At 46.9% G+C, this 27,085-nt stretch overlaps 1 protein-coding gene across 3 annotated transcripts in view; it reads right to left on the bottom strand.

Moving 5' to 3' along the window:
- The window catches only part of CPPED1 (calcineurin like phosphoesterase domain containing 1), a 147,635-nt gene extending 122,012 nt beyond the window's left edge, over nucleotides 1-25,623 (bottom strand). Inside the window, exons 1-2 of one of the 3 annotated variants that reach the window (XM_088832976.1) lie at nucleotides 25,414-25,623; nucleotides 1,606-1,824 (exon numbers count right to left, since the gene is read on the bottom strand). In XM_088832976.1, coding sequence (XP_088689102.1) covers nucleotides 1,606-1,824; nucleotides 25,414-25,483 — 289 coding nt within the window. In that variant the 5' untranslated portion in view covers nucleotides 25,484-25,623. The remainder of the gene's footprint in view (nucleotides 1-1,605; nucleotides 1,825-25,413) is intronic. The other 2 variants (XM_088832975.1, XM_055409517.2) reach the window with 2 other exon arrangements.
- Between the last annotated feature and the right edge of the window lie 1,462 nt (nucleotides 25,624-27,085).

Raw genomic sequence — 27,085 nt, 5'->3', positions numbered from 1 at the left:
TGTGAAACATGAGCCAATGGAGAATGTGGGAAGGTCTGAGGGTTCTCCCTGCTGGCCACACTCCCTGGACTTCAGGGAGAGCCTCACACATTCACCCTGGATTGCTCTGGATAGGTAGGCTGCCAGACAAGAGAGCCCTGGTGGGGAGGAATGAACACACCCGGGCTTGCTGTAGACGACCTCGGCTTCTAAAGGCACTAGACATCACAGCAAGACTTGGGGACTTTCCTGGAGGTCCAGTGGTTAAGACTCTGCGCTTTCACTGCAGGTGGCACAAGTTTAACCCCTGGCCAGGGAAATAAGATCCCACATGCTGCATGATGTGACCAAAAAGAAAATAATAATAATAAATAAGTAAATCATAGCAAGACTCAAAGAGTCTGGGTTTACAAGATAACATTAGCCAAAAACCAACACCCACAGCAGCCGCAGCATTTTCTGCAATGGTCTTTGGGTCAACTCTGCTCAGTAAGCAGAGACCAGGACAAAGAAAAGAGTGATCACAGGTGCCTGTTCTCCCTCCCGGACAAGCAGGGGTGGTTTCTGCTTGCTTATTTACACCTGCTCACTGGGTTTTCTCCTTGCCTGGAAAGAATGATCTCAGAGTAGGAAAGGGAAATTTAAAAAGGAGGAGAGTTCTGGAAGGCATCTGTTATGTTCACATTCCTAGTATCTCACTTTTTCTTGAGGGGAACCATCCTGTCCTTCTGACCACTTGGCTGCCATGGAGCTGCTCCCATATCCTGGCTTTGTGGGGCTTTGTGAGCTGGATGGACATTGGTCTGGAACTTTGGGCCATCAAGAACAAGACACTTTTTTTCTGTTGTGGTTTCAGTTAGAAGGACATAAATCTAGAGCTCCCAGGAACCACTAACTAGAGAGTGCCTGCAGGAGAATGAATTCAACTCAGAGGAAAGCAGGGCTGAGTGAGGAAGAAATGGAGTCCTGATAGCAACTTCTGAGCCCCTGGATCCAGCCATTCCTGAAGCCCAAATTTGCCCCTGGACTCTACAGTACTAGAAAGTCACAATCCCCCAGAGAAGGGCGAGGCAACCCACTCCAGTATTCTTGCCTGGAGAATCCCATGGACAGAGGAGCCTCACAGGCTCCAGTCTATAGCGTCGCAAAAGAGTCGGACACAACTGAAGCAACTTAGCACACATGCAAGGTAACACAAACTTAAAAAAAAAAAAAAATTGATCCAGTTCACGTTAGCTTGTCATTTGAAACTGAAAAGGCACGAACAAAGACAGGAGAAATAAAAGCATAAGAAGGAGGGAAACGAAAGGAGAAGATTATGTTTATGGATGTGGGATCTGAAAGCAATTCAAGTTTGTCTCCTGTAAGTGAAGGGTGACACGTGGAAATCTGTCCCATTTTTCATAGGAAGCACAGATAATCAGAACCGTGGCTCTGCCTTAATACTGTGATTAACCTTGCCATATTCTAAAACTAAAATGAGTGTGTATTTTCTGATGTTTGACGATCCTGCAACCATTGTGAAGAGAAAGGAATGAGCCATTACTGAGCAGAGATATCTTTTAAGAGAGATCTTTTTTTTTTTTAGGGAAGGAGATAAGATCACAGCAACAGCCCGAGTCTTACCTGGCATGGCGTGGACGAGGTCCCCGCACAGAACAAAGAATTTGGGCTTGGGGTTCAGTTTGTTGACAGCCTGGACTGCTTGCTCAGCCAGACGGATCTCCTGTTCCCACTCATCACCACCGTTGTCACAGTCCCCAGTGGCCCAGGCCTTCATCAGTCCAAACTGGGGGTCTGCACCTTGGATGAAGTAGAATGGGCCTTTCCATTCCCTTTCCTTTTCTTAAAAAGAAGAAGAAAGAAAAGGAGAGAAGAAGTATTATAAAATCTGTCAGGGAAAGCATCCAGGTTATCGTGCGAGTGGATACAATATTTTTCTTAAATTAAGTAGGTCATTTTAATAAGCTGCTGTTCAAACATACCATTTTCCTGTCATCAGCTAGAGGATTTTGATTTATACTGATTATGCCTGGGACCCGGTGATTCCCAAAGGCTGGGAGAAAAAAAAAAAAAAAAACAACCATGTGGGCTGTTAACAGTCAGGCAACCAAGCTGTTTCTTTAAAAACTAGATGGCCAAGATGAAGCACAGAGGTATCACAGCATGCTGTATAGAGCATATTAATGTTCAATAGTTTTTTAATTAGAATTTAAAAGACTGCAAATTGAAAGTTGCCAGAAGTATTATGTTTAAATGACTAGGTGAAGTGCTGTCAAATCTTTTACGCCAGGCTTAATGGCACAATTTGTGCTGTTTCAAGGGATGTGACAGAAATTTAATTACAAAACTTGAAGTTCAGAAGCTCTGGCTATCTGGTGGAAAGACAGTGCCAAAAATGAAATCTTAGTCAATGTGGGGGGAAAAAAAAAGACGCTAACATTTCCAAGGCAGCATGATGTAGGCATAGGTGAGGTGTGAGGCTGTGGGTCAGGGTGGGAGAACCAGAATCTTTAATTCTTCATGTTCTTGGAAAGCACTTACATCACCTGAAGGTAAGTTAAAAGACTGCCCTGCCTATTGGTTTTGCCAAAGCCTTGGGGGCCACAGGTCTCTACCCTAATCTGCCAGCAGTGTCTGCATTTGCAGAGCTAGAACACCCATCAGTGGGCACAGAGGTTTCAAACTGTGGTTTCACACTTCTCTTTGGCCACAGAATCCTTCCTTCAAACAAAATCACACGTGGCAGACCAATGTTGAAAACAGGTAGCCTCCTCTGCCCAAATAGGCTCTGGGGACAGAGCAGCCTGAACACATTCACTCACTGATCAGCCCAGATTTTATTCTTGGCCCAGAGAGGTGACACAACCTGCTTGATGGCCACCAGCCATCAGCTGCAAGGACAGAACCACCCTGTGACCTTGAGACTGTCTTCTCCTCTCAAACAAATGACTGTATTTTGCAGGCGAGCTGCATAAATGGCATTTGCTCTGGAAGTCAAGAGGATACTAGAATTTCCAGAAAGCCCCCTGCAATCATCTCACATCTCTGTGTTCATCTCATTCGTTAACGCAATATTTACTAAAAGCCCACTGTTTGCCAGGCCCCATGTGACGTGCTGATGACACACCAGAGGACCAAGACAGGTGGGGTCCCGGCTCTCTCGAGCTTAGTTCTCCTGAGGAGAGGCAGCAAATAAGGACATACACAGAGAGGGCAGCCGGAGGGTGCTAAGCACTCTGAAGAGGATTAAGGGGGAAGGTGGCACAAGTGGTAGAGAATCCACCTGCCAATGCAGGAGATGTAAGAGATAGGAGTTTGATCCCTGGGTTGGGAAGATCTCCTAGGGAAGGGCATGGCAACCCACTCCAGTATTCTTGCCCGGGAAATCCCACGGACAGAGGAGCCTTGTGGGCTACAGTCCACTCTCAAGGAGTCGGACATGACTGAATGGACTTAGCACAGCACACAATGGCTAATTTAAATTGGATGCACCAAGAGATGGTGTCATTTACGCTGAGATCCAGATGTTGCACGCAAGCTTTTAAAATTCCACAGTCACCCTCCCACCCACCATGCCTAGCTTACTATCATCTCAGAGTGGATCTCAGGCTTTAAGTCTCCCTTCCTTTTCTTCCTCCCTTTCCAGAGCTTAAGAAGACAAGCATGTAAACAAACAAAACTACCTATACATGCTTGCCAGAACAAATTGTATATGTGTGCTAATCTGCCGGTTCCTGACCTACAGCTCAGAATCCCAGCTGTTCAATCAGATCACAGCTGACCTGAACTCAGTCTGAACAAGAACTATGAAACCCTGTTGTGTGCATCCCATTGCTAAGGACAGCAACTCAGTACTACCACGAATTTGACTCACGTTCATTAAGCCCTTACTACTCATGGCAGAATGAATCCAGAATGCTCCCAAAGACCCCTGGGTCCTGATATTCACATACTGTGCAATCTCCTCCCCTTGGCTGTGGGCTGGGCCTAGACCTGCTTAGCGACTTGCCTCTAATAAGCAGAACACAGTTATGGGATGAGCCTCCAGAGACTATGCATATCCTGGGGTATGCTATGAAAACAACCTAAATGCTCCTCAATGGACAAAGAAAATGTGGTATTTACACACAAGGGAATATCATTCAGCCCTTAAAATGGAAACCCTGCCATTTGGGACAATACAGATGGACCTGGAGTACACTAAGCTAAATGCAAGAAGCCAGACACAGAAAGACAAACACTGCATGATCTCACTTGTATGTGGAATCCAAAATAGTCAAATTCATCGAAGCAGAGAGTAGGATGGTGGTTGGGGGTGGGGGTGAGGAAAATAGGGAGGTGATAAACTCCAATACTTTGGCCACCTGATGCAAAGAGCTGATTAATTGGAAAAGACCCTGATGCTGGGAAAGACTGAAGGCAACAGGAGAAGGGGGCAGCAGAGGATGAGATAATTGGACAGCATCTCTGACTCAATGGACATGAGTTTGAGCAAACTCCGGGAGATAGTGAAAGACAGGGAAGCCTGGCTTGCTGCAGTTCATGGGGTCACAAAGACACAGACATGACTGAGTGACCAAACAACAACAAAGTTTCAGTTATGCAAGGTGCTAACAACACCGTATTGGAGACTTAAAATTTGCTAAGAAGGTAGATCTTAAGTGTTATCATCAGACACACAGAATAACAAAAACAACAAAATAAAGTGGGCAGGAAGAAATTTCAGGAGGAGATGCACGAAGGGAAAAGGCTCCCATGATGGGTAGCCCAAATGTGGCAAGGGACTGAGGAAAGTCTCTGGCCAACACCCTGTGCAGACCCGAGCCCTCCCCATGCAGCGACCTGAAAGGGACTGAAACCTGCCATGGGCACACGGGCGCACCTGGAAGAGGACTCGCCCTGGGCGAGATTTTGGATGAGACCACACCCCAGGGGACACTTGACAGAGCCCCCCTGAGACCCTGCAGCAGAAGGACACAGCTAGGCTGCACCCAGATTTCTGATGGGAAATGGGAGATAATGTGACTTAGTTGCCTCAAACTGCCAAGTTCCTGGGGTAACTTGTTAACACACATCAGGACTTCCCTGGTGGTCCAGTGGTTAAGAATCCACCTGCCAGGGCAGGGGATCCCTGGTCCGGGAAGATCCCACATACCACAGAGCAACTAAGCCCGTCTGCCACAGCTATTGAGCCTATGCTGTAGAGTCTGGGAATCGAACTGCTGAGCCCACGTGCTGCAACTACTGAAGCCTGTGCGCCCTCGGGCTCTGCGACAAGAGAAGCCACGCAGTGAGAAGTCTGTGTGCCACAAGTAGGGAGAAGCACCCACTCGCCGTATCTAGAGAAGGCCCGGGAGCAGCAACGAAGACCCAGCGCAGCCAAAAAGAAAAACAGTGCAATTAATTAAAAAAATATCTGTTACACAGATCAGACTTAGAGGGCCAGGAAGGAGTCAGGAACACGTCTTCACAAGCTGAAGGTTGTGTCCTGAAAAAAGCTGAGATTCTGACTTGTGTTTTAAAGTTCATTGCTGGCACTGTTTAATAATTTTACTTAAATAGTAACCTTTTTGTGCTGATGAATGCTTTTCACTGCTTTTCCTGTTTCGGAGGCAGTTTGCAAAGCGGTTTAAACTGGATAAATTAAACAGGGACGGGGATGAACATCATCTGAAGGTTGGGGCATAAATCAATCTGCTATAACAATAAAATTTATAGACAGTTTTCTACAGTAACATTTTAACAAACATAGTTTTCTATGACAAATAGTCATAGCCCTGGAAAGTCAGTAGTCTTTGGAGGTATTAAATCTTTCATTATTACTCGTTTACTTAGTAAAAGCTTAGAATCTCAAATTTATGATGACAAGGCACAAAATAAACAGATTTGATCTAAAATAAAGGACAGCTCACATGTTGCTGTTCCATCTACCTTATCCTTCTAATAAGGGCAATCTGTTGATTCAGGGCTCTGCATTCTCAGAAGCACCTGGAGCATCTTAAAGTTCCTGCCACAGAAGTCTGTGTGGTCTTTGGTCTCGATTTTAATCAAGGCTGAATTAAAGATACTTGAGGCTGGTAAGGCTTAGTACTAGATGGAAGAATCTTTTGTAAACTTATACCTTCCCTGCCTCCTCAGAAGGGCAGAGTTTTATATTAGGAAAGTGAATTTGTAACATCTGCATTATTTCACCAAAGTCAAGAGTTACCCCCAGGACAGGGCTCAGGTATTAGTTGACTGACACCTATGAGAGCCTGGGAAAGCTTACAACGCCTCCCTTCTAGGGCAGAGCAAATGTCTGCCCCCCAACCCCACAGACCAGAACAGACCAGCTTCTCTCTTTAGAATCCTGGAAAGCACTGTTCTGCCAGCTGAAACCGTAGAAATCTGAATACAGTAAGGTCTATACCTAAAGCTCCTTAATACACAATTGGGGCATTTAAAAAACACAGGAGGCTTTCCTGGTGTTCCAGTTGTTAAGAATCCACCTGCCAACGCAGGAGACACGAGTGTGATCCCTGGTCCAGGAAGATCCCACAGGCCTTGAGGCAACTAAGCCCAAGTGCCACCACTACTGAAGCCCGTGTGTCCCAGAGCCAACAAGAGAAACCTCCACAATGAGAAGGTTCACTGCAGCTAGAGAAACAAGAGAAACTTGTTTCAACAAGAGAAACCTGTTCTGCAACTAGAGAAACCTCCACAGTGAGAAGCCGGTTCACTGCAACTAGAGGAAGCCCATATGCAGCACCAAAGACCCAAAACAAATAATAATAATAATAAAACCCCACGCACTTCATTTTTTAAAATTTTCCTAGTCCGAAAGAGCCTAAATGTGCTCCGCATCAAGAGAAAACCTCCACAATGAGATGCCAGTTCACTGCACCTACAGAAAGCCCAAGTGTAGCACCAAAGGCCCCCCCAAAAAAAAAACACAAAAAAAACACACACACACTTCACTTTTAAAAATTTTCCTAGTCCGAAAGAGCCTAAGTGTGAGACAGCCTGGTAAACGCCTTACAACCCAAATGAAGGAGCAGAAATACCTGGAAGTGGAAACTGAGGGGGAAGGTGAGGATGGGCAGAGAGCGGCTAGGAGATGCAGGCTGCACTTGGGCACAGGGGGCGGGCTGAGCCTCCGCCTCAGTCCTCAAGGCCTGGTCCCTGGACCGGACCAGCAACATCACCATCCCCCGGAGCTCGTGGGAAAGCCTGCCACCCAAGACCTAGAATCTGTGCTGATAACAAACCCCCAGGTGATTTTACGCAGATCCAACTGTGAAAAGCACTGGCGTGCAACTAACCAAGGAACCGCTTGAACGCGTTTTATATCAAACAGACGGAAAGCAATTGTTTCCCTAAATTGAAATAATGTCTTGGAGGGATTTTGTCGCTGTTGTTAGTGGTTACGGGTTCTGTTCTGCGTATTTTCCTCTTCCTTCTGATGTCCTGCTGATGTCCAGCTCAGGCTGTTCTTGTTCAGTCGCTAAGGCATGTCCGGCTCTTTGTGACCCCCATGGACTGCAACACGCCAGGCTCCCCTGTCCACCACTATCTCCTGGAGTTTGCTCAAATTCATGTCCATTGAGTTGGTGATGCCTTCTTATACCAGCTCAGGTATTTGGTCCTAAACATTTCTCCATCTTATCCATTACTATCCAATCATTTCTTCCTTTAAGTCCCACCTTTCAAAATCAATTCAATAGTCCTTATAAGAATGCCAAGATTCAAGGTAAGAACTTAATTGTGGAATTCATTACTAATTAGTGAGATCTGACACTTCAGACTTTCACACAACATCAATGCAGACAATGGAAACACCTGTTAGAAATTGTGTGTGTGCTACACAAATGTGTGTTTTCAAGAGTACAACAGACGGGGCACTTTCTTTGCCCAAATTTGATACAAGTATGCAGTCAGGAATGCTAATTGATGACTATGGTAAGACCAAACTTTGAGATAAACTAAGTAGAATGAATGGATTAAAGAATAAAATGAGTTGATTAAGATCTCATTTCTGACCCTGATGATACCAAAACAAGGCTGTAATCTTCTGAAACATTTGACACAAACCTCTGAATAATGCCTATACAGTTCTTAGTGTTAAGACACAGTAATGCATACACTCATTTAACTAAAACACTTATATCTGCTATGAATGTCTACACACTTCCCAGGTGGCGCCAGAGGTTAAGAACGTTCTACCAATGTGGGAGGCTTAAGAGATGTGGGTTCAGACTCAGAGGGCAGAGCATGAAAGGAAGCCTGGAGAAGTGAACGTCAGTGGAGCGTGGGGATATGTTAGAGAGAAGAGAATCTGCGACTACAATAACAACATCCTATGAAGGCTGAAGGCTTATCTCCTACAAGCCCACCTTTCCCCGCTAAAGAACTGGAAATTGTGCTGGAGGGATTCTTGGAGTTACTTCAAGCATCCAAGTGGGGAATACTGAGAGGCCTGTCTAGAGAGCTTAATCATGGCTCAAGTTCAAGGTTACACAGTTTATGAGCAGTGGCTTCTACTGTTCAGAATCTCTGGGCTAGCCTGGAGAAGAGAGAGCCACACATGAAAAAGATGCAATGTTCTCTGGGCTGCCTGCAAGCTGCCCACCTCCATAAAGACATTTTTGTCTCCAAAGAGTTTCCTTTAAATGGCACATCTTGGTGAATTAGAAGGCAGTACACAAAGCCAATGCTGGCAAGGCCCAGAGCTCTTCCCCAGGAAGCTGCGAAACACACAGACCCTGTCAACAGCAGAGAACTGATTTAGGGCGACAGGCTTGGGCCCAGGACTTCTTCCTTCTGTAGGAGGCTAACAGGTAATCTCCTCTGGAGCTAACACACTCCAGGTCTCTGGATGTGATCTGCCTAGCAGATGTGTTCTGTTTGGCCCATGCAGTGTTTATAAAATTCTGAATTTGTTGCCAATAGTTTAAGCGCATGAGTTTCATATATACACCTGGCTTCCTGGATTCTCATGGAAATTCTGGCCACAACAGGCCCAAACGGGCTGTGCCAATGAATTGCAGGGACTCTCAGTAACTGCCCCTCTACCGGAGTAAATGCTCTGGAATTCACCACGGTCTACACCTAGCCCCATTCACCACTTGGTCCCTGAAGCCATGTGGGATGAGAAGCCCTTTCTATGGTAACCCTTCCATTTTGCTTAGAGGTACAGAAGAAGAGGCTGACGAGGTCAAGGGTAAATAACTTGCTCGAGACTAACAAAGGGTGAGGGGCAGAACCAGGCCGATTGTGCCACGGAGCCCTGACTTCAGGGCAGGTGATCACAATGGTGAAATTACAGAGAGGACTCATCCGGCTAGGAGTGCTGAGCTCTGCTCAAATGACAAGCCAGAAACAGACAAGCTCCACGCTACCAAGATAAACTGCCATAATTTAGAATGATACCAGGGCCTACATCAAATTTTAAAATTGATTTAAAAATACTTCTTAAAGGACAAACACACCTTAGAGAGAAACCTGGTTAATCCATCAGACCTGATTCATCCATTGTGTACAGAGTAACAATATTTGGCCAATTACAAATTTCTGCTAATAGAGGCTGTCATAGAAGCAGTTTTTTTCAAAATCGGGGGATAAAAATGATTCTGGGTGGTATTAAAGCATGGTCAGGAAAAGCCTGCAAGTCTCCTTTGAGCATTATTAAATGCAAAGAGACTCTACACAAAGAATCTTAAACACCTTTTAAAATTCACACAATTCCCTACCAAGAATCCTTCCTTCCTATGAGATTCTGTTTATGTGCCAGTATCCTGACTGAAAGACAGGTATTCAAAATTCAATCCTTCTTTACATTTTGCACATCAATATCACGAACTAAATGTCTTCTTGGATTTGTCTCTGCCAATATATTTTCTCTTGTTTTTATTACACTTTTGGGGCATATTTGCCAATTGTTAATGAAAGCTGTCCTTTTAATATATATACCAAGAATTAGAAATTTTATTGATCTTTACATTCTTACCAGTTAATCAGTGAGAAACTATAATAAACACACCCCCAAAAGCAAATGAATAATCCAACTAGGAAAAGGCATACAGGAATCAGTCATGTCACTAATACCTGATACTGTAATAATTTATGTTTTCATGATGTGCTAAATCTGCTATTTTAAGGGAACCCCCAATAATTCAAGATGAAATACAATGACAGCTTTCTGAATTTACTTTAATTTTTTCTTTCCATTTATTTATCTGGCTGCTCTTCGTGGTGGCACGCAGGGTCTTTCATTTGTGACATGTGAACTCTCAGTTGCAGCATGTGGGATCTAGTTCCTTAACCATGAATTGAATCCAGGCCCCCTGCATTGGGAGTGTGGAGTCTTAGCCACTGGACCACCAGGGAAGTGCCCTGAATTGTCTTTTTGTAAATGAAAGTCTCATATTCTAAATTCAGTGTGACTTTTGGAAGACAGAGTTAAAATCACAAGACAGTGGTTAAAAAATCTGAGAGCTTGGGCTTCCCTGGTGGTCCAGTGGTTGAGAATCTGTCTGCCAAGGCAGGGGTCATGGTTTCCATCCCTGGTTAAGGGAAGATTCCACACGCCGCAGAGCAATAAGCCTGTGCGCTACGAGAGAAGCCACCGCAAAGCAGGGCCCACACGCCGCCTCTACAGAGTCACCCCCAACAGCTGCAACTAGAGAAAAGCCCTCACAGCAATGAAGACCCAGCATGGTCAAAAATGAACAACTATAAAAAAAGAAAACGTCTGAGAGTGGGCGGTCTGATTCACAAGGTTCCTATCAGTACAACACATCACTGCATTATCAGAATATTTAAGAATTCAATGCCGTGACTCCTGTTAACTGACTCAAAATAATACATAAATTGGGACTACAGGGGCCACATCTCTCCACTGGACTAGAAAGAGAATTAACTCAGCATTAACTGACAGTGCCACCACTGCAGGTCAGGTCTTCATCCTTCCCACCCAGGGGACAGCTCCACCACGACGGCTCCGTGCAGGACTCCCCGCTCTGCGCCACCTCAGCCAGTCACCACCATCAGACTCCTCCTAAAACGCTCACCCTGATCACCACACTCCCTCACTAAAGGGCCACCGCCTTCCAATCTCCATGCGAGACGGTCCACGTTTGCTTTCCCTTTCCAGCATACTGTCAGCATGCATCGCATGGTTCCTGGCAGGTGGGAGGCAGTCAGTAAACATTTGGTGAAAGGATAAACGAAGATGTCAGTGGATCCTCGCTCCTGCTGGCACCTGGAGCTAAAACTCTGCCTGAAACTCCTCCAGCTGCACTGATCACTGTTCCCATTAGCCCAGTGGCTCTAAACCAGGGATGATTTCCATCCGTCACACTGGGAGGGGGATGGTGCTTCTGGCATCCAGTGGACAGCGGCCAGGGGTGGTGCTGAACATCCCACATTTCAAGGGCAGCCCCACAAAAAGAAGGATCCAGCCCATGTAGAGGTTGAGACCGAAGAGCCTTGCACAAGCCATGCCAAAGGCTCCCACCACGTGGATCCGTATCAGCTCCTCAAACGCAGTGCCTTCCTCTGGGGGCTGCACTCCTCTCTACCAGCTCTTCCTGCTGGGATGCCATCTGTCCCTCCGGGCCCAGCTCACACGCTGCCTCCCCTCCCCTGCAAGTGGATGTAGCTCCGCCTCATCCCCTCATTCAGCTAGTCTGTTCTGAGGACAGGTGCCCCTCAAGTCACCTGGATTCAACGGTGGACACGGCGGCAGGTCCCATTCCTAAAGACCTTACAGAATGGTGGCGAGACAGACAAGGAACAGGTCAGCCACCAAGCTCATCACACACTGCTCCTTGGTACTGCAGAAGCACCCAGGGTGAACACGGATGGAGTCACTGGTGGGTGGGAGAGCTCTGCGGTGGACGGAGCAGCAAGGCAACATGGAAGGTGAGATCTGAGGATGAGACAGAGTCAGGCGGGGGGCAGGGGGATGCACACCAGGCACAGCACACAGCAAAAAGCAGACCCTGAGACAACGGGAAAATGTGAATATAGGGCAGAAGATAAGACCGATCATATCCAGACATATGGGCTTGGGGAAGGGCTTCAAGACCTTGGACCACTTTGGGATTTCATCTCCCAAAGCCCTAACCTGGTCCCAGTGCAGCCAAGACTGAATTAAGTGCCAGAATTAAATCCCATTTCCCCCATTTACCAACTCTGTGACATGATGCAAGTGCCTAACCTCTCAGGGCCTCAGTTTCCTTATCGGTAAAGTAAGAATAGGACTTCCCAGGTGGCTCAGTGGTAAAGAATTCACCTGCCGCGCAGGAGACACAGGTTCGATCCCTGATTCAGGAAGATCCCCTAGAGAACTAAATGGCAACCCACTTCAGTGTTCTTGCCTGGAGAATCCCATGGACAGAGCTTGGCAGGCTACAGTCCATGGGGTCGCAAAGAGTCGGACACAACTTAGCAACTAAACAACAACAAAGAAAGAGTAACTCACGTACTTTATAAGCGTTGCTGAGTTACTATGTGTGAAGCATGCAGACTTGGAACATTGTAAGTCATCAGTACGAGCTTCTGTAACCATTATTATTACTCATGGTAAATCCTACCTCTGTCCTAGCAGAATCCTCAAAGTCTTACCCATTTCTTTGTTCCCAGGAGCACACAGCAGAAAGTATCTGATGGTGTGTGTGTGTGTGCGCGCACGCACACACACGTGTGCACATGCTTTTGTCTTAACATCTTTTCCGTCACATACTGTGGATACTGCTTTGGTTATACAGTGGCAAAGATGGAAGCTGCCTGGAAGTTGCTGCCTGGAAGCTTTCTGGCTAAAGAGCAAATGCCAACGAAATGAAATTTTTGTAGCTCCTCGCAGCAACAATTGGCACTGTGAATCACAATCTAAATGTCTTCAGGGACACCTCTCATCTTCCCCGGGGACTAATCTCATTTTAGTGGTAAGAAAAAAAAACTACATACACACACAACAGTAGCAAAATAATCTTCACCACTTTGGGACTCTTTCTGGTTTAACAAACCAAATGTCCCAACAGGAAGACTGCCAGAACCTAACGCCACAGTTAACAGCATCCTTCATTAGTGGCTGGGCCTGGGGGTTGGAGTGGGGGTGCTGAGGATGGGGGTGACAGCTAAGCAGCGTGGGGCTTTACTTTAGGGTGGGGAAAATGTTCTAAAATTGGCTGTGGTGATAGTGGCACATCTCTGTGCATAGACTAAAAGCCCCCAAATTGTTTGCTTTGAAAGGGAGAACTGTGTGTTATGTGAAGCTGTTTTAAAAAAGCAGTGTCTTTCAGGACCATCTCCTCCCCCAACATAATTAAGAGTGACAGCAAAATCCAGAGTCTCCGAAGTCCGTTTCCTAAGTACCAAAGCGAATTCACCCAACCTCCTTTCTTGGCCCCCACACGTACAAAGGTAGCTTTAGAGATACACAAAAGACTCTTGAGTCACAGCTTGGCTGCCACACTTGCCATGTGGGGACGAGGTGCCTGCCAGCACCTTTATCTGCAGCCCTTCAGAGAAGTAAGAAGGCGGTCAGGCCAAGAGGGTTCGGCCAGGCGGCTCTCAGCATCACTGCACTTGGCCGATGTTCTGCTGCTGCTGCTGCTAAGTCACTTCAGTCGTGTCCGACTCTGTGTGACCCCACAGACGGAAGCCCACCAGGCTCCCCCGTCCCTGGGATTCTCCAGACAAGAACACTGGAGTGGGTTGCCAATTCTATTCACTGATGCAAAGAGCTGACTGACTGAAGGTGGGAGGAGAAGGGGACGACAGAGGATGAGATGGCTGGATGGCATCACCAACTCAATGGACATGAGTCTGAATAAACTCCGGGAGTTGGTGATGGACAGGGAGGCTTGGTGTGCTGCAGTCCATGCGGTCGCAGAGTCAGACATGACTGAGCGACTGAACTGGATGACGCCACAACAGCCGTGGTCCTGAGAGTGGCCGCAGCCGGCCTGGGGCTTCTGCAGTCTCCACCTGCAGCCCCACGTTATCGCCCCTTGCGCGTGGGAGGGTTTGACAAAGTTAAAAATCACATACTACACGAATATAAAAAGTCGTCACTGAGTCCTCTCCTTAAAGAAGACACTCCCTTAACAGACGTCCACTAGACCAACGTGAAGGTGTCACCAATACTCTCCATGCCCCTGCAAAGGCTCTGATCGTGGCCCAGGGCAAGCTGGTGGCCTCTCCATCCTCTGCAGACCTCTGCCCTGACCCTCATGGAGTTGTCCTCAGATCCTGTTCATGCCTGCACTCATTTTTAAATCATCTAATTTAATTAAAATCAGAGAAATATGAATATAAAAAAGGTTGCTTCTGATAAAGCAAAGATGGCTGCTTTGGGAAGACTCAATAAAAGCAAGCTGGTAAAAAATAAAATACAATTGAATCAGGTACTAGGGAGGCAAGTGTAAAGGATCTGGTGAGTATAAACCTAAAAGAACCCTTCGCTCAGAATACTTGCTAAGTGATTTTTTACTGACTACTCCACTGGGAAAAAACCCAAACTGGAAAAAATTCCTTATGAGTGTTGTTTACACAAGAAAGGCTCCCTTGCAGGCCCATCCATAAACCCAAACTATTTACATAAGATATGACTTTGGCCTGACCTCAAAAGACCGGTAAATGAATGTACATTTATAATTAGAGTTTACATTAAAATGAAATGCCAAAAATGTATAATTCTTTAATGATTCCCCTCTTTAGCTAATTATTTCTGTTCATTGACAAACTACCAGGCTTCTACTGTAGTAAAAAAAAAAACCAGGAAATTTCTAATTAGACCCTTACTTCATACCATACATAAAAATTTACTCACTATGGAACCAGGCCTAAACATAACAGCATAAATACTCTTAAAAGAAAACACAGAAGTAAAAATCTTCACAGTTTGGGTTTAGGTAAAGATTTCTTGGGCTTCCCTGGTGGCTCACACAGTAAAGAATCTGTCTGCAATGCAGGAGACCTGGGGTTCGATCCCTGGGTCAGGAAGATCCCCTGGAGAAGAGAATGGCTACCCACTCCAGTATTCTTGCCTGGAGAATTCCATGGACAGGGGAGCCTGGGGGACTATGGTTCTAAGTTGTTGTATCAAAAGGACAAGTAATCAAAGAAAAAATTGGTAACTGGGACTTCAGAATTAAAAACTTGGGTGCTACAAATGACATCATCAAGAAAGTGAAAAAAACAAGCCACAGAATGGGAGGAAAGATGTGCAAATCGTATAGTTGACAAGTGGCTTGCATGCAGAACATACAGCGTCCATGACCATACCACCCTGAACATGCCCGATCTCGTCAGAACACAGAAAGAACGCTAACAAATTCAATAACAAAAACAGAAATAACCCTATTAGAAAACCAGGCAAAGGATCTGAATAGATAGTTCTTCAAAGATTACAAACAGCCAATAAGCATGTGAAAAGATATCCAACATCATTAGGCATTGGGAAAATGCAAATCAAAACCACAATGAGATTTCACTTCACATCCGTGTGCTGGGATATAAGTAAATGGACAGACAGTCTCAAGTATGGATGTCCAACTCTGTGACCCTGTGAACTGTAGCCTGCTAGGTTCCTTTGTCCATGGGATTCTCTAGGCAAGAGTACTGGAGTGGAGTGCCATGCCCTCCTCCAGGGGATCTTCCCAACCCAGGGATCAAACCCATATCTCTTCCACTGGCAGGCAGATTCTTTACCACTTAGCCACCAGGGAAGATCCAAAATGAAACATATGTCCCTACAAAAAGAACTCTATGTGGATGTTCATAACAGCTTTCTTCATGATAGCCAGTGTCCAAATGGGAGAATGTCCATCAATGTCCAAAAAATTAGCCAAATGTTCACCAGTGGGTGAGCGGCCAAACAAAATGTGGTAATCCACACACTGGAATACTGTTCAGTAGAAAGGAACAAAGTGCTGATACAAACTGCAACATGGTGAATCCTAGAAAGATAATGTTAAGGGAGAGAAGCTAGTCACAAAAGACCACAGATTATATGATTCCATTTATATGAAATGTCCAGAAAAGGCAAAGTTACAGAGGTAAAGTAGTAGCTGACTGCGCTGGGAATGGAAACATAAAGAGACTGAAAATGGACACAAAGTATCCTTTCTGGGGAGAGGAAGAGGTTCTAAAATTGTGATGCTGTGCCACTCCACAAAATTTATTAAAAACCAGTAAAACTTAAAATGAGTGAATGTTATGGTACCTCAACAGAGTCATTTAAAAACAGAAAAGCAAAGAAAAAAGGCATTCAGAAACAAAAGTTCACTTGTCTTTTGGAAATGTACCAACGGGAACTTCTTATGCACTGATTTTCACAGACAATGAGAGTTAGGAGGGACTATATCGAAACTCCTATCTTAGTCACAGGAACCCTTCTTAAATAGGGAACTGGTCTGGCCTACATGGGTGGCGTAATTAAAGGTATTCATTGCGTTTTCTTCATTGATAGGTTAGAATGTTTTACATAACGTTTTCAATCCTGTTCGACTTGAACCAACGTTTCCAGGTTGATTGTTCCTACAGAAGTCCTTAGGTGAGACCTGAGGAAGTAAGTTTATTCTTTAGAAATTTCATTTATTGTCTGAAAGTGAAAGGGTTTCCAGGAGGGACCAAGAAATACTCAGAATTAGTGAACACAATTGGCACCTCTGAAACAGCTGTGGAGGCTTAAAATGTCCAGGGAAATCATCTTTCTAGGTCAACCACTGATGATTCCTGTACTCCGAGGAGGGAATTATCCGGTGATAAGATGAACTGGATAAACTGACTGGGACCTGAAAACAAATACAGGTAATTTTGAAGGCATGTTTTAATTGTGGAATTTCTCCCTTTGAGAATTTCTTCAAAACAGGTGTTGTAAACTTTTCAGAAAGACCATTATTTGCTAGGAGAAAGTAGTCTTAATTAGGATATGTGTCAAGGAAATATAATTATCAATTTGCCTAATTAAAATGAATATTTGAACATTCCTGAGGATTGTGAGCCTTCTCAGGTGAAACACGTACAACTTACTTTCTATAAACATCTGTTGACGGAGCCAAGCAGATTGTGTTAGCAGGAAATGGGTGACTGAGCCAAGCTTAACAGACAACAGAACTGTATGGGAATATTGTTCCTCAAAAATCACCAGGAGGAAGTCTTAAAAGTGCTTGCCATTGACTGTGTCCTCCCCAAATCCCTACACTGAAATCTAACCCCAAGTGTGACGATATTTGGAGGTGGGAACTCTGAGAGGTGATTAGGCCGTGAGGGCTCAGTACTGGGATTACCCGAGGACTTCCCTGGTGGGCCAGTGGTTGAGAATCCACCTGCCAATGAAGGGGACATGGGTTCAATCCCTGGTCCAGGAAGATTCCACATGCCACAGGGGCAACTGAAGCCCGGGCACCACAACTACTGAAGCCCGGGAGCCCACACTTCTCAACGAGAAGCTCGTGGACAGCAACTCAAGAGGAGCCCCTGCTTGATGCCACTAGGGAAAGACTTCCCAGCAACGAAGACCTGGCGCAACCAAAAAGAAAGAAAGACAATTTTTAAGAAAAGAGAGAGACCCGAGAGAGCTCACTCCCCACTTCCTCCACATGAGGACCCAGCAGGAGGACAGCCATCTACTGTAACGATGGTTACACATTAACAGTACACATACATTACATAAAATGCACAACCCCAGGAGGGAACTGTAACGCAAACTGTGGACTCTGGCTGATCACGTGGTGTCACTGTACGTTCCTCAAGCGTAACGAACATACCACTCTGGTGGGGGGATGCTGATAATGGGAGAGGCTATCCTGTGTGGGGGTGCGGTGGGCTATATGGGAAATTTCTGTACTTTCCTCCAGCTTTGCTAGGAACATGTAACTGATCTAAAAAATTAAGTCTCTAAAAAAAAAAAAAGAAGACGACCCATCTATGAATCAGGATGAAGGTTCTCATCAGACACTGAATCTGCAGGTTTCTTGACCTTGGATGGTCCTTTGACCAGCCTCCAGGATGTGAGCAATGCATTTCTGTTGTTTTTAAGGCACCCAAGCTTTTGTCATAGCAGCCCAGCTGGCTAAGAGAGCACGCCTTCATTTACTTGACAAACTTCACTTGAGAAATAAACTGTTTAATTCTGGAGGGGGCTTCCAGCAGGGAGCATGACGTTTATCAGGGTTGTGATTTTAGGCACAGTTACTGGAGTTCACCAAAACCTCCTTGACAGGCGATGTGTATTTTGGCAAGAGACAGAAAAAGCCAGTTCCTTTCCTTTCTCTTCCAAGCCTGCCCTTGGGGCAATTCCACCAGCTCACCCCCTGCCCACAGAGCCTGAACTGGCAATGGACCCTCCAAGGGCATGGCTCAAAGTCATCAGCAATGCGAACAGGGACCTGGGACCCAGGGAAGGCCGTGACAGAGGGAGAGGCCGCCTGGGCGTAGACTAGGTGCTCACCATGCAGTGACATGAACCCACAAGACTAGCCCTCCAAAACTGGGGGTTTCCCCAGTGGCTCAGAGCTAAAGAATCTGCCTGCACTGCAGAAGACATGGGTTTGATCCCTGAGTCAGCAAGATCCCTGGAGAAGGGCATGGCAACCCACTCCAGTATTCTTGCCAAGAAAATCCCATGGACAGAGGAGCCTGGTGGGCTGCAGTTCACAGAGTCAGACATGACTGAGCGACTGAGCACACAGGCATGATCCAAAGCCAGGCCTTCAGAAGCCCCGGGCTATATGGGATCTCCATCCATGGGCTCCTCTATCCATGGGATTCTCTTGCCTAGACTACTGGAGTGGGTTGCCACACCCTTCTCCAGGGGATCCTCTCGACTCAGGGATCGTACCCACATCTCCTGTGATACAGGCAGATTCTTTATCTCTGAGCCACCAGGGAAACTCCTGGTTTTGGAGGGCCAGGCTTAAAATCCCTAGACTTGTGGGTTCACTTCACTGTATGGTGAGCACCCAGTCCAACCACAGGCTGCCTCTCGAACTGTCACTGCCTTCCCTGGGTCCCAGATCCCTGGACACACACATACTAGGCAGGCTCACTGGGGCTGCTCAACCGGCAGGGGAGACCAAGTGCAGGCCCCACTTCTAGAAGTCCAAGGTCATTTTGCCTTCTCCTATCTCATCAATTTATCTTCTAAATCTCTCTCCATCCCCACATCTCCACAATTTTTTCCCAGGTGGATGCTTCTCTGGTCCTGGGGCAGCTCCGGTGAGCTGGGAAGCTTCATACCTCAGCACCCCCCTGTAATCTCCACCGGAAACCCCTACCACCTCCACACGTACCTCCAGTGACTGAAAATCAACACGTTCAAAGTGAACAATGTGTGCCTTGGAAATGTTGCCTCAGGACAAGTTGCTAAGCTCCAGCTTCCAATTAGACTGCACCCCAAGTTCCTCGAAAGCAGAAGCTCTGTTGCTACTGCTGCAGCCAGACTGTTCTTTCCAAAATGGAAACGGCATCACCTCATACATGCAGCTTAAAATCCCTTGGTGTCATGGGCTTCCCTGGTGGCACTAGTGGTAAAGAACCTGCCTGCCATTGCAGGAGATGTAAGAGATGTGGGTTCAAACCTTGGACTGGGGAAGATCCCCTGGACAAGAAAATGGCAACCCACTCAACCCACCCCAGTACTCTTGCCTAGAAAATCCCATGGACACAGGAACCTGGCGGCTGTAGTCTACGGGGACCACAAGAGTCAACGTGACTTAGTGACTGAATAACAACAACTGTAAGATAAGAACAAAGCTCCTCGATGACCCCCTTTCCCACAAGCCAATCGCATGCCACGCTGCCCCGCTCCACACTCAGGAGCTTCCTCCTCCTTTCAACCTTCCCTTTCCCGTCCCACCAGGTCAGACTTCCACTCGAACTCTGGTCCACAATGGCCTTCCTGCACTTCAGGGCCCAGGTCCCTCCCACCCACCCTTCAACCAGGGGCCAACACATGCTTCCCCAGGGAAGCCTCCCTCAGGGCCTTGTTCAGATCCCCTCCCTTCCCTGACATCTGCCAAGGCTGCTATTTATGCTGGTTTGTGTGACTGGCAGGTTAGTATAGGGCTCTCCAAGTAGCTACATGTCAGAGGGGGACTGTGTGGACTGTGTCAGTCACTCAGTCGTGTCCGACTCTTTGTGACCCCATGGACTGTAGCCTGCCAGGCTTCTCTGTCCATGGAACTCTCCAGGCAAGAGCACTGGAGTGGGTTGCCATTCCCAACTAGTTTCGCTCATCAATGCACTCTGGGATCTAATACAATTGCTGGGACAAGGGAGGTGCTTAGTACATTTGATGAGTGGGCAAATGGATGAACCAACAGACAAATGGATGGACAGACAGATGATACGATGGACATATGACAGACGGACTGGTGAATGGATGGTCTGGGAGATGGGTGGACGGACAGAAAAGAGAGAGAGGTAGGGAGAGAGAGAAGGAGGAAGAGACGGTCAAAGAGAACATTTGTTCCAGGGCCAAGCCCTCTTCTGAACCCTCAATCCCACCTTTTCCCATCTCCTCAGGTAATGCTCTCCAACCAATGAACCTGCCTTTTGCATTTTTCAACCCCAGATCCATCTCAGACCAATCACATGACCTTGGGCAAGTTGCCCAGCCTTTCTGAGACTGACTTTTTCCCCACTATAGAAAGAAGAGATCATAATAGCTAGTTCAACAGGACTGTTTTGAAGATTACATGAGATAGTCCACAGGCTTCCCTTGTGGCTCAGCTGGTAAAGAATCTGCCTGCAATGCGGGAGGCCTGGGTTTGATCCCCGGATTTGGAAGATCCCCTGGAGAAGGGAACAGCTACCCACTCCAGTATCTGGCCTGGAGAATTCCATGGACTGAACAGTCCGTTATGGGGTGGGGTCACAAACAGTTGAACAGGACTGAGCGACTTTCACTTTCTTTCACTTGAGACAATCCACACACAGCACAGAATACAGTGTCAGGCAAGCCATAAACAGCCGGTAGATGTTCGATGCTCCTATTGTTTCTACCATCTTTACTACTGTTGCAAACCCTCCAGCCTTCCAGCAGCCTTGCTCCTTCCTCAAGCTTCCAATGTCCTATGTCAACCTTGCATCACCAAAGGGCTCCAAGCAGAATCCTATGCTTGCTGCACATCCTCACTCGCTCCCATTCCTCAAGCACCATGCCCCCGGGCTTCCCCCTACAACGCTACTGAAACTCTCCTCCCAAAGGTGACAGGACAATCAAACCTGCTCAGCTACCACTCACCTAGACATCTGCAGCATCTGAGCCTGTGCACCACCCTGCCTGAGCCCCCCTCCCCAACTTTGGTACCAAGGCCAGTTCCTGGGTTTATCTTCCAAAATTTCTGGTTGCTTCCTGCTCTGAGACCTTTAGTGTGTCTTCCTGTTTCTTACCGCCTAAATGCAGGCATATCCTAAGGTTGCATACACACGTGCACACACACCATCCACTACTCCACACTTTTCCCCTGAGCAGTGACACTGACTCCTACAGCCATACCATTTACTTGCCTCTCTGGGGATGGCAGCACCCACACCTCCACCCCCGGCCGAGCACTGCATCCTCCAGGTTGCCCCAGATTTCCTGACGGCACTTCGAAGCCACCACTTCCCAATCAATCCCATCATACCTGACCCTCCTCCTTGCTTCCCGATTTGTGTTAAGAGTCTCACCAACACCTAAGACCTATGATCAAAATCCCAACTCCCAATGCAGTGGCCTATTTTTTGTGCCATAGCTCTGTGCTTAGATTATGAGTCCTTGCTTTCCCCTTGCTTTTTTCTACTCTCCACAAGATATCAGAGAATGCAGTAGGACTGCAATAAATACTTCCTGAACTGAAAATAGACAGGGCAGAGTCACAGGGAACTCTCATACCCTGCTAGTGGGAATATAAGTTGGTGCAAGTATTCTGGAAGGCGATGTGACATAGTAAAGCTGGAAAGACCATATTCTACAACCCAGAACTTTGCTCTCCTGGGTGGACACCTTGGAGAAACTTTCCCGTGTGTCCACAAGAAGACTTGTGCCAGAATGCTCATAACAGCACTGTTACCAACGGTGAAAAACAGAAAGAACCGAATGTCCATCATATCAGGATCCTCGCAGGAAATTGCTGGCATGTTCAAATTATGACAATTAAAGGAGCGTTTAAAGGGGGATTATTTTGGATGAGTAGAGTGTAGAACATCAAAGGATGGTTTAGTAGTCCAACACAGAAAAGCAGAACTCCCGTCTGAAAGGAGGCAGGAAGTGGTTACCCAAATCTGAAATGAGAGTTCCAGCAGAAAGGCCATGTTGAGAGAAGCAGCGAATTTCAGGGGAGAAGTACAGCCAGGGAAAGAGGAGCCTGAAAAACCTGGCTTAAAACTCAACATTCAAAAAACTAAGATCATAGCATTGGGTCCCATCACTTCATGGCAAACAGATGGGAAAACAACGGAAACAGTGAGAAACTTCATTTTGGGGGGCTGCAAAATCACTGCAGATGGTGACTGCAGCCATGAAATTAAAAGACACTTGTTCCTTGGAATAAAAGCTATGCCCAACTAAGACAGCATATTAAAAATCAGAGACATTACTTTACTGACAAAGGTCTCTCTAGTCAAAGCTGTGTTTTTCCAGCAGTCATGTATGGATGTGAGTTGGGCCATAAAGAAAGCTGAGCACCGAAGAACTGATGCTTTTGAACTGTGGTGCTGGAGAAGACTCCTGAGAGTCCCTTGGACTGCAAGGAGATCCAACCCGTCCATTCTAAAGGAAATCAGTCCTGAATACTCACTGGAAGGACTGATGCTGAAGCTGAAGCTCCAATCCTTTGGCCACCTGATACAAAGAGCCAACTCACTGGAAAAGACCCTGATGGTGGGAAAGACTGAAGGCAGGAGGAGAAGGGACGACAGAGGATGAGATGGTTGGATGGCATCGCTGACTCAATGGACATAAGTTTGAGCAAGGTCCAGGAGTTGGTGATGGACAGGGAAGCCTGGTGTGCTGAGTCCATGGGGTCACAGTCAGACACAACTGAGTGACTGAACTGTACAGCCAACCAGAGGCAGCTCCACAAAGAAGTCAGGGGAATAAACCCTTTAGCTTTCCCATCCCTCTGGTCTCCAATCAGGACTCCCCATTGATTCAATCCAACAGAAGGCCCGAGGGCAAGGAGCCCATGGATGAAGCCAATGGAGATCAACCTTCTAGAGCTCGGTGGGGAAGGGAGGGTGTAGATTTGGAAAACAAAGGGAAGATCCTTAGAATATCTAGCAACAGACTGTATCAAGTATTGATATATGCTTATATAATGGAATACTGCCCAGCAGGAAAATGAGCAATGAACTGTCGAAAATTCTTAAAGAACTACTTAAACCAACATGGATAAACCTCAAAAACCTCACACTAAGTTGAAACAGAGAAGGAACCTGCGGGGTCCTCCAGAAAACGAAAGCCTTTCTGTGTCCCTCATTTCTTGTTTGAAAAAAAGGCTTTAGTCTCCTAAACCTTCCCTGAGTTCCCAAGAACAGATTCAAGGGGTTAATAATGAGGGACTTGAGGGAATGCAGAAAGGAAGGGAAAGCAGTCAAGAAACAATAATGACGGGATAAAACAGAGCCCCAGTCCCTCCACAAGGGAGGCACATAACAATCTGATCCAGTCTTTTGAGTTCTGCGGCCCTCTCCACCCCCCAGGTGGAGGATGAACTAACATGGTGAGAACCCCAGACTGGTCAGAACTAGAGGCTGAGGCCTGAGATTCCTGGAGCCCTACCCTGTTACCTCACCAGAAATCAATCAGAAGAAAGTGGTTCACCCTGAAGCTGTCTCCCCAACTGCTGCCTTTAAATACTCTTCCCTGAGGGACTTCCCTAGCAGTCCAGTGGTTAAGACTCCCCCTTAAAATGCAGGGGGTGTGGGTTCAATCCCTGGTCAGGCAGCTGAGAGCCCACTTGCCTCCCAGCCAAAAAATCGTCCACATTTTAAAAAAATATCCTAAAAAAAAAGAACCATAACCTCTTCCCTGAAAAGCAGAGGAACCTGGAGTCTTTTGAGGATGAGTCACCTGCTCTCCTAGCTTGGCCCTGCAATAAATCCTCCTCTGCTCCAACCTCTTGATATTTTGGTTTGTTTGGCCTCACTGTGCGTCACGCACATGAACTTGGGTTCAAAAAACAGTGAAAAAGGCACATTAAAACAATATTTAGAGAATGGGCACTGTAACAGGTTGTATTTTAAAATGCACCTCAACCAGATGCCTGGCCCTATATGCTCTTCCAGAACCCTGACTCCTTCCCCACCCTCCCACCAACAGTTGCAGAAGATAAAAGAACAAAACTTTAGACCAGAGAGTTACAGGGAAAAAAACCTACTTTAGTAATGGTGACCAAGGGAAAATTTGTCTGAGAAAGTGATCAAACTTTAATTAAGGTGGGAAGGATTGAGAAAGAACCAAACCCATCAGCCAGCGATTAGCCAGGCCCTACAGAGAGAAAGGACTTGGCCTTTTAAAACAGGAGTTCAAGAAGCCCAGTGAAGCAGAATTGAGCAAGAAGAATGACGCGCGTGAAGCAATAAAGGTGAGCACAAGCCGGATTGTACACGACATCTGGGGTGGCTTCCCCGGGGTGACAAAAGCCGGCGAGTTCATGGGAGGGAAGGTGATTCCACGCAGCAAAACCCGCAGGGAGGGACAAGCAACGGGAAGCAGTGATCTCTCTTGGGGCTCCGGAGTGAACATTCACTCAGCACTTAGCCTGTGTCAGGAACCGGGTTACAGAAATTCTTTGAACCTGCTGTCTCCTGTGAGGTAAGCATTAACAAACCCATTCTCACAGCGAGGCGAATTAGCTAACTCCAAAGTCCAAGCACGTAACTCGAACACAACTCTTGACTGCCTCCCCGCTCTCTCAGCTCTGAAGGCACTGCTAACATTTGGGTGAATGACTCATATTGTAGAAGATAACCACGATTACGGAGTATAAAACTACATAATGGTCAACAAACATAATAAAAATAACCGCATCCCAAGTGCACCCAGCGCTTACCCCGCGCCACACAGAACCTCGCTGCTTTATTCCCGCTTTACAAATGAGGAAACTGAGGCTAACACTCCCTGAGCCACGTATCCAAGGCAGGACTTAGAAACCAAGTCTAACTGCACAGCCCATGCTATCAACTGTGTTTTGCTGTCTCACTTTTATCTTCTCTCCGAGAACCTCGCTCAAGGCCAACGAGGTTCCACGTCTGCCGGACCCCCAGCCCAGGCACGCCTCTCTCAGAGGCGCCCCTGGAAGCCCCACGTGCGCGAGGTGCGGTTGCTATTGCGGTCCCCAGCCCACGGGGTGCAGCCCCCACTGGGGTCCGGCTGGAGGTGCGCATCCCAACCTAACGTTCCCCGCGCCGAATGTTCCGCAGCCCTGAAACCACCCACTCCCCAGCAGGAAGTACCTGAGGAAAAGGCGTCCAGGGTCCTGCCCCGCGCTCTGTGGAAAACACCCCCCGCCTCTGCAGCCGACATGGCGAGCGAGTATTTTGGCCTCAACTGAGTCGTCTGCGTAGCAAGGAGCTGCGAGACTCCTAACTGCCCGAGCGCCGGGTGGGGCCTGCCCGGTTGGGGGCTGCGCCCTCTGCTTGGGGCGGGGCGGGGCCGGCGGGCGCGCAGGACTCGGTCTCTCGGGGCGCCACTAGTGCTGTCTGAACGGGGCGGAAGCGTGAGCGGCCCCTCTGGAATCGACTGGGGCTTCTGGCGAGTGGAGGCCACTTGCCAGTCGCCTGCGTGGGCAGAGGGAGTGAATTTGGGCTCGGGCATGGGGGCATCCCTTCGCTAAAGGTGGGGGCACCAGGTTTAACAAGTAGAGATGAACCCAGGTCTCCCGTATGCTAGGCGGGTTCTTCTTCCCTCTGAGCCACCAAGGAATCCCAAGATTACAGGACACACAGTTAAATTGGAATTTCAGATAAGCAATGAATGATAAATATGTCGTATGTAATTTGCAAGATGCTTGTACTAAAATCTTTGTAGTTGTTTATCTGAAACAGCAGTTTAAGTGGGGACTTGTATTTTATCTGGTCCAAAGGACCCAGCCCTGTCCTTGGGGGATAAGACAGGACGGTTCTACAGGCCACCTGCTGTGATCGCTGACATTTCATTCTGAAGCAGCTTCAGTTTTGCTTGTCATCAGCACTATCACCATCATTCCGTTTGAAACCAAATCCCCCTGAAATTGAGTTCTTTTACCAAATTGTGATTAATCTCACTATTGAAAATTTTATTCTCTTACTGTCCAGCCCTTGTTCCCATCAGGATTGAGGACTATCAAAGAATAGGGGAGACTGAAACCAACCAGGACTGGGGCCTTCCAGGGTAGAAAAACTCTGTCATGTCCCCTTGTTTATTTGTAGAGGGAAAAAAAAAAACGCTAGCCTCTGAGGCCTCTGTTGAGTTCCAAAGAGCAGGCTCAAGCAGTTAATGATTAAGACAGCAGAGTCACCAGATTCTGTAGGAATGTAGGTAAACAATCTGATGTATATGAAGACACCCCCCCAACTCAGGTGGAGGGTGATAACTACATGCTGACCACAAGCACAAGACTCCAGACTGGTTGGAACCAGAAGGTTAAAATTTCAGAAACATCACCCTGTTACCCCACCAACCAATCAAAAGAAAGTCTATAAGCATTCTAGACACTCTTGCCTAACACTGTCTTTAAAACCCCTTGCTAGAAAGCCATCAGTTTATTTTTGTCTTTTGAGCATGAGCTGCTGCTGCTGCTGCTACCCCCTACAAATAAACTCTACTTTGCTGCAAACACCCAATGTCAGAGTTTGGCTTTCTGCACCATGGACACAAGAGTCCTTGCTTGGTGACACATTACTGTCACCACCCCTCATTTAGCATCTGGGATTGTTAAGCACTTTGCACCAGCTCACTTCATACAAAACCTCAGGGGATGGTGCTGTCATTCTCTGCATTTATCAGAAGAGGAAACTGATGCCCAGAGAGATGAAATGGTATGCACAAGGTGACACACATCCAGGAAAGTAGTGAAACAGCCACCCACCTGTACTAGTATCTGTCCAACAACAACAACAACAACAACAAAAATCATTAAAATGAACT

Source organism: Moschus berezovskii, chromosome 27 (assembly GCF_049115385.1).
Source record: "Moschus berezovskii isolate FMDL1 chromosome 27, NW_MosBer_1.0, whole genome shotgun sequence".
Classification (NCBI taxonomy): domain Eukaryota; kingdom Metazoa; phylum Chordata; class Mammalia; order Artiodactyla; family Moschidae; genus Moschus; species Moschus berezovskii.
The sequence above is the reverse complement of the archived record's forward strand: the minus strand, read 5'-3'. Positions and strand labels throughout refer to the sequence as shown.